This window comes from Saccostrea cucullata, unplaced genomic scaffold, assembly GCF_032062105.1.
Source record: "Saccostrea cucullata isolate Sc308-1 unplaced genomic scaffold, CSIRO_AGI_Scuc_v1 ctg11720, whole genome shotgun sequence".
NCBI lineage: Eukaryota > Metazoa > Mollusca > Bivalvia > Ostreida > Ostreidae > Saccostrea > Saccostrea cuccullata.
In genome coordinates, this window is record NW_026923053.1 from 11,936 (window position 1) to 20,509 (window position 8,574).

Sequence of the window (8,574 nt, forward strand, 5' to 3'; positions counted from 1 at the left end):
AAACTTTGATGGAGATATATTTAATTAATTAAGTTCTTAAACAGGGGAGTATATGCTGACTTCAAAGCACTGAATATTTTCATTAGTAAAAACGCCATCTGTACGTAATGACGCCACAAACATGACGTAAATTTCAGTTTTTTTATGAATTTTACAGAAAAATGTACATATTTCGTCGATATTTTGAGTAAAAGTCACCGAGCGCATGTGTGTTCAGGATCAATATTTTGATACAATGTGTAGAACGATAATATCAATGAAATTTGCCAAAATTGTTCCTGAACAAACTTGCGCTCTATAAATTTTAAAGCTAAAATTGTTGAAATTTTGTCCATTTTGTCCTCTTTCTGAAAAAGGATATAAAATCGGACTAGTTTGTGACGTCATAAAAACAAAAATTGTGAATACACTGCTTTGACACTATAATATTTTCTGTTAAATTATATTTCTCATACAGTTTATTGAATTCAGCACATTTCAGGAAGTTTTCAAAATTGGGGGCAAATATATGCAATATACCGCATATAGTTCTTTGATAAACATCATTTCGGGAGTAGTTCACACTGTTTTAAAGAAACGTTTGACAGTAAAAAAAAAAAGCTTAGTACTCAAAAGTCACCTATGTTTTAAAAAGTAGTGAAAACGATTGCGTGTAAGAATATCTAAACAATTAATAAAAAAATATCAGTAATTGTAGTTATCCACGTTTGCTTGAATTTCAAACAGATAATGAAACCTAAATCTATTGCTTAAAATCCTCAAAACAAAATTTACAGTAAGATGTACTTGACAAAGTCAGCAAAGACCTGAGAAGAGCAAAGAATTGCAAGAGCACAAAGACAGATTTATATGCAATTTTCTTAAATATTAGTGGTCTTGTAGTTCAAATTCGTATTCGGGGAGGCAGTTTAATATCTGGAGGAATCTAAAAAGCAAATTTTTTGCAAAAAAATCAAAAGGTTAATGAGAATCAGGAACCACTATATTAGATTTTTTCATGACAGCGTCCAAACCCGCACGCCCTGAAGAGTGAAGGAGTCTTGGGGATAAACAGAAAGTTAATGTTCTTTCGCATTAACAATATTCGCCAGATCATTCGCCTCTTGACTTGTTTCATCATTTTCCAAACTTCAAAAAACGCCTTTCAAAGGGAAGAAACAATCCGAGGAAATCATAGGATCTGCCATAATCCAGTATACAAAAAGTCATACCTAAAAAAATGAGTCCTAAAAAACAATCAGAAATTGGATAAAAAATGTTACAGACGTGTGTTTTAATTAAAAGATAATATTAGGTTAAATCATTATGACTAAATTATTGAAAATCGTCTTTTGCTTCATTCCGAGCACCGAGGACCTTATTTATTGAACAACCCTCGTATAAGATGGCCTCTGGTCCCGCTACTGATGTACAATATAAGGTGTCCTCTGGTCCCCCAACTGATGTACAGTATAATGTGTCCTCTGGTCCCCCTACTGATGTACAGTTTAAGGTGCCCTCTGATCCCCCTACTGATGTACAATAGAAGGTGACCCCTGATCCCCAACTGACGTACAGTATAAGGTGTCCTCTGGTCCCCCTAATGATATACAGTGCAAGGTGTCCTCTGATCCCCCTACTGATGTACAATATAAGATGACCTCTGGTCTCCCTACTGATATACACTATAAGGTGTCATCTGGTCCCCTAATGATGTACAATATAAGGTGACCTCTGGTTCCCCTACTGATGTAAAGTGCAATATATGGTGTACTGGTCCCCCTATGAGGTACAATATAAGGTGACCTCTGGTCCCCCTAGTGATGTACAATATATACACTGATGTACAATATAAGGTGTCCTCTGGTCCCCCTACTGATGTACAATATATATATAAGGTGGTCTTTGTTCCCTCTGCTGATGTACAGTACATATATAAGGTACTGATGCACAATACATGTATAATGTGACCTCTGGTCCTCCTACTGATGTACATTATAAGGTGTGTCCCCCAATATAAGGTGATCCCCCTACTGATGTACAATATAAGGTGACCTCCCCTACTGATGTACAATATAAGGTGACCTCTTGTCTCCCTACTGATGTACAATATAAGGTGACCCCTGGTCTCCATATTGATGTACACTATAAGGTGACCTCTGGTCCCCCTACTGATGTACAATATAAGGTGACCTCTGGTCCCCCTACTGATGTACAATATAAGGTGATATATATATATATATAAGGTGGTCTTTGTTCCCTCTACTGATGTACAGTACAATATTAGGTGACCTCTGGTCCCCGTACTGATGCACAATATAATGTGACCTCTGGTCCCCTAAATGATGTACAATATAAGGTGTCCTCTGGTCCCCCTACTGATGTTCAATGTAAGGTGACATCTGGTCTCCTTATTTATGTTCAATATAAGGTGACCTCCGGTCCCCCTACTGATGTACATTATTAGTTGCCCTCTGGTACCCCTACTGATGTACATTATAAGCTGACCTCTGGTCCCCCTACTGATGGACAATATATATAAGGTGATCTTTGTTCCCTCTACTGATGTACAGTACAAATAATAGATGACCACTGGTCCCGGTATTGGTGTACAATATAAAGTGACCTCTGGTCCCCCTTATGATGTGCAATAAAAATAAAAATTGGCCCCCTATCAATTTAAAATGTAAGATGACCTATGATCCCTCTAATGATGTTCAATATAAAGTGACCACTGGTCCCCCTACTGATGTATAATATAAGGTTTCTCTGGTCCCCCTAATTACTTTCATGTTTCTGCTAATATATATATTAGAAAGTAGATCTGTATAAAGTAATAAATATTATTATTTTGGAGTAAGACAAAGAAAACTCTCTATCATATAAAATTCAATCCATATATAAGGTGACCTGAGGTCACCGTATCGTATTGATATCGATGAATTTACTTTTGTGCCTTTAATGCCTGAAGATTTCCTAAAATGTTAATTTTATTACTACGCAAAATGACGAACTATTTGCGGGCGACCCGATGTCCTAGTTGAGCGTACGTTTTATCCTTCTGCGAGTTGCAGCGTACCGTCTTTTTAAATGTCGACGCATAAAAGAATCTCAAGCTCTATACATAATTTATGTCTTTTTACCAAAAACATGTTCAGAAACAGAAATTAAAGTGTTCTAAATTCATCAGTTGGTAGATGATGAAAAGTACGCCCATATGGTCATACATAAGAAAAAAGATGTGCTGAAGAATATAGATCTGTCTAGGTAATATCCATTTGATATTTTTTTGTAGATTATTCATTCTATTTAGATGTTGAAAGGTTTACTCAGAATCTTAGAATCTAATAATCTTAGCTTCAATTAATTCTACCGTACAAAAGGTACCGGAATGTGCTGTTTTATCACTTAATATTTCGATATAATTTCAATATGTATACAGTCAAGCCTCCAAAATCGCGGTTTTTGTATTCCCAACAAAATTTTCCCTATTAATGAAGGTCCCGGTTGAAGAAAAAAATATTTTATTACTATTTGTAGACATAAATCATAATTCTGTTTGAAAAGCAAATCGTCCGGAAAGTGAAGTTCCGGATAATTTGTTTCTGGAAAACGATGCCCTGTATACTATAATGCTATATTTAATTTCCCCGTATCCCTTCATACAGGTCCGTCATGTAAATTTGAAGAACTCAAAAATAAAAACAAGTTTATCTTGAATATTTTTTTTATTATACTTTTAAAATTTAAGGATAAACTTATGACATTATTTATTTTTAAATATTTTCTTCCCATATTTATCGTAAAAAAAATTGAGGTTCATTTTCATACAAGAAGAACTTTGAATGTCCATCTGGCCAACCGGACATCAGCATTGAAGTTGACAGTGGAGACGTAGTTCACCTTGGAATAGCAAACAGTTTAATGCCATTTTTAGCTCGCATTACTACTAACACCTGCTTCTCAACAATGTGTTTTTCATCCACGGTAAACGTAAACCTTAAGGACAGTTTATAAATATATAATTACTCAAAATTTTCTAGTTTCAACACTTCAACTAAAACACTTTGTTATTAATAATAAACTAACACTTAATGAAAAGCAAACAGTCAGTAAAATGCCAACAAATGTATAACATCTTTCATAGTTGTTTTCCGAGTTTACCTTTGAAGAAGAGTTGCTAAAACTATCTTTTCCTCGCTCATGGCAAAATTTTGTCCTATACAGTTTCTGTAATTTATGATAAAATTTGAATTCTGTCATGTACTAAGTCAATCATTACAAAGAATAAGGAAAAAATAAAACTATTATCAATTATACTTAGTTTACCTGGGACCAGCGGAAAATGGACAAAATGCAAACGAGTCTCTCTTTTCCATATTTTCTTTTGTGAACCTTTCAGGTTTAAATTTCATGTGGTCCTCTCCCCAAATTTCAGCATTGTGGTGTAAACTGTAAATATTGATGAGTATCGTACTTCCAGCTGGGACAACTTCATTATCCACAGTGATAGTAGACTGATTGTTTCTAATGATCAAAGGGACAGGTGTGTGTAGCCGCATTCCTTCTTTGATACATCGTGTAAGGTACTCCAATCTCTCTAGATCCTTCCTGAATTAATATTTTGATATTAAATATTTATATTTACATTGGTATATGCATTGCTTGAATTCATTTCTGTTGGAAAATGAAACGTTTATAAAGAACTATTATTACAAATTAATTACATAATCTTATTCATGAATTCCAGACTCTCTCTCTCTCTCTCTCTCTCTCTCTCTCTCTCTCTCTCTCTCTCTCTCTCTCTCTCTCTCTCTCTCTCTCCCAGGGAAAAGCTGACATTTGTCTTAAAGTAATACCATTCGAGTTCTCCAGACTTGGTTTCACTGACAACCCTGTCAATTTCCTCCTGGCATTGCTTCTGATGATCCGGGTGCTCTGCCAAGGAATACAGGATCCAAGAGATGGCGCTAGCTGTGGTATCATGACCTGTTTAAGGTAAGCCATTTTACTAGTTAACAAATTTGACGATGAAGCTGAAATGTTACATGTACTTCTAGCATACATAATGCACACAAAAGCAGAAAAGATTAATTAATTCAAAGCAAATAGCAAAATTCTATGTGTTTTTCTTCTAAGTCAACTGTGAAATTTACTTTAAAACAATTTTCGTGTATACTACTAACGCGTAGAAATAAACACGGAGAATTTCGCGCTAACGTTACGTCTCAATGAGACCACAGCTTCATTCATTTTAGTAAAAATGCAACGATATAGGACAGCAAGAAATTCATATTTTGAGTATATAGTTTTGGTGTTTTCAACATGTAAAATGTAAATATAAGGAATGTTTTTTTAAGTTTTGTGAGGGTTATTGGCGTGTGACTTGTCACCTTGGCATATTTCATGAAGCGCGCTACTTGCATATAGGCATATGCCTAGTTGACAAGTCTGTGTGATTTACACACCAATAACACACAAAACTTTAAAACATTCCTTAAATGTTAACACATAAGGCCGTATGTCAGTTTTCTTTCTCCAAAAATGTTTAACTTGTACTTGTTTTGCTCAAATGTTCATAACTTATCACATATTAATTGGTATGTACCGTTTCAGTCATTGAAATTTGCAAACTTCATATTGCAAAAAAAAAAAAAAATTTCGAAGGTACTTTTATCGAGGAACCTCAATGCAACTAATTAAAACGAAAGAAACTGTGGCATTTAAAATTTTCATTTACATGATACAGGCACGATACTCTCTGATTTATTATTCACAGATAATTCCTCCTGAATTAGATGTTGTTATCGAAATAAAATGCATACATGCCTTACCTTAATCTCAGTACTTATTCTTAATTGTTATCTTCCTTGTTAAATATTTAGTTGATATTGTCCCATTTAAAATAAACACTTTAGGGCGCTTTGGTTGAAGCTTCCTTTTTATTTTTCCAGCATTGATTTGGGTCGGTAAAAAATTTTGTTCTTGTTATTGTGTATTATTCATCTGAAACACCTACCCACAATATCCATTTAGAATAGATACTGGTTTTTTTTTTGTTTTTTCTTGTATTTTTAGATGAAGACTCAAAGCAGATATAAATCTAAACATGACATATTTAAATTCCCAATCATTACTTCAACATGTTGGACTTTTGAGATAAAACTATCGACAAATGAAACAACAGAAGGAACCAGCCAAAAGTATTCAAGCTCACAAAATTTTGGGCTTTCAAGAAATTCATTGGATATGATCTAAGGAACAGCTATGTATATTCTTTGTTCCAACTTGCATGTCTTAAGGTATCCTATCCATAATAGCCTCAAATTCAATGAATCTGAATGCATAACAGATACTAGTATATATTGGCTGAATACTCGGTGTTTTAGTGTCAATATGTAAGAGCGGAACGTGTCCTAATTTTTTACCTTGACCCGTCTTTGAAGAATTTCCCCCTTTGCTTTTAATTAATAAGATTCATTTTTTTAAAAATCTATCTGCTGAAAAATTAATTTTTAATCGTTTTCTATTCTAAAAATAACTACATACATCTTTCGACCATATCATTTTTTTGTAATTCATAGTATTCAATTTTTTATCTAAAAAAATTAGCTGTTCCCATAGACCTCAATGCAATCTTAATTTATTAATTACTACTTGGGTAATCATATTTTTGAAAATTTCTCCTCGTAAATCCTCTTCTACTCTAACTGCTTTGAATTAGTTCACAACAGTCTCGTTTAAAGTCCATTTCGTAAATTCTATGGACGATACAATGACCTTGTCAGCAAATACAATTTAACATTGAGACAAATGCTTACTGGCGTTTTTCATTAGTCCATTATTTATATACTGTATTGACGACGGATTTTCCCGTTATTTGCCGGTCACGACAAGGAGCACACGGCGGGTGTGGTCGATCAGCAGGGATGCTCACTCCTTCATGGCATCTGATCAAACCTCTGATGTTTCGGAGGTCTGTGTTTGCTCTACTCCTATTTTGTATTGTTTTCTGGACTTTGATATTGAATACTGTTGATTATCTCCATATCCTTCTTTCAGAGTTTTCAATACGAGATGGATATTTAAGATTAGAAAATTATGTCCTTTCATGGGTCGGATACCTTAAGATGTGAAAGAGATTAATTTTTATTCTAAAGAGCAAACCTTGCATCATTCCTGCAGTACACAAAAAATAATGTGGATTTATAGAATCTGACTCTACTTTTCTTTTCCAGCTGAGATGTGCGCAAACGAGCGGCACTAAGTAACTATCCTTATACGCAGTGATGTAATTCATGAAAAATTAAAAGTAAACCTTGGATTTAGATATATGTAAATAAGTGCTTGACTTCTGCACCTCGCAGGGTCAAGGTTTTTATCGCTTGTGAGATGGAATTTGTGAATTTTGACCTCCGTACTATGAACTTTGAACCTGAATTTGAATATTTTAATTTTGATTATGTAATCTTTGCTTTGTTGTGTTGCCAGAGACAGCAATAGAGTTTGATAATTCTTGTCTCTGGATATACAGCTGATATAAATATTTATGCTAATTTGGAATAAACATGTTAACAGCAAACCCTCAAACATAAATGTGTCCACTTTATTACGTATATCTTCCTTTGACATACGGTTACCATCTTCGTCTCTGGCAGTCAATAAAATGTCGAGAAAGTCCAGGTATTTCTTTGATGAAACTTCGTCATCTTTCTGAAGCTTCAAAAATATTTTATGCAAATACACTGACAATAGTTTTTCTTCGTTTGATATTGCAAAAACAATGATGATAGTTTGAATTGAAAAATATCATTTATTTTGATCTAATAATTAATGACAAAAGAAATCATGCAAAAAAGCTATTTATACAAAATGACAAGCATTACACAATCATGAAAAACATGTGCATAAATTAAATTAACAAATACATTTTGTTTATCCAAAAATCATAGGTGGGGCATAAAAAAACGCCCATACTTATTTCATTTCATTTGAAAAAAGTCACCTACCAGAGCTTGGCGACGTTTTTCAATGACGTCATCTGCTACTTTATGCACAAAATCACAATTTTCCTTGAATTTCTTTCCACCTTTTGTTAGATTATAAATAAAATCTGAATAAAGCCATGGAGAACTACAAAAGAACAAGATAATTCACTTAACTTGAATATACTTTTAGATAAATAAGAGAGTAGAGTAAATCTATTTCGTATATATTTTATAAAATTTTTTTGCCGTAATAGAAACATTATTTTCAAAAATTACCCGTTTCTACGTGTCCATTCCAATGTCAAATCATACACAGCTTGGATATATGGATTTCTTTCTTTACTTCAAAAAATTCATTAGATTGAAATAAAATACTGTAATTAATTAGTTTGCCAAATCATTTTAACATGCTAATTGTCTAAATACTGAAAATATTTATTACCGAGAAGTGTGTAAAATATAAAGCACAATGTCTTGTTTATCTTGAAAGTCTACCTTTACTTTTTGCTTTTTAATGTGTAGAAGTTACTTAACAATATTTGAAAAGAAAACCCCTCAAAAGCGTGTTGTTTATTTAGAGTGACTTTTCAAAGACGGGCAGCTTATA

The 8,574-nt window shown here is 33.5% G+C and overlaps 1 protein-coding gene across 1 annotated transcript; it reads right to left on the reverse strand.

Moving 5' to 3' along the window:
• Positions 1-3,643: 3,643 nt before the first annotated feature.
• On the reverse strand, positions 3,644-8,309 carry LOC134263032 (cytochrome P450 4B1-like; the record flags this gene model as incomplete). Its single annotated transcript, XM_062745328.1, has 7 exons — positions 3,644-3,978; positions 4,144-4,209; positions 4,309-4,590; positions 4,839-4,968; positions 7,563-7,692; positions 7,989-8,112; positions 8,244-8,309. Coding segments are annotated over 7 exons (898 nt in total), but the record flags the coding sequence as incomplete, so codon positions are not given.
• Between the last annotated feature and the right edge of the window lie 265 nt (positions 8,310-8,574).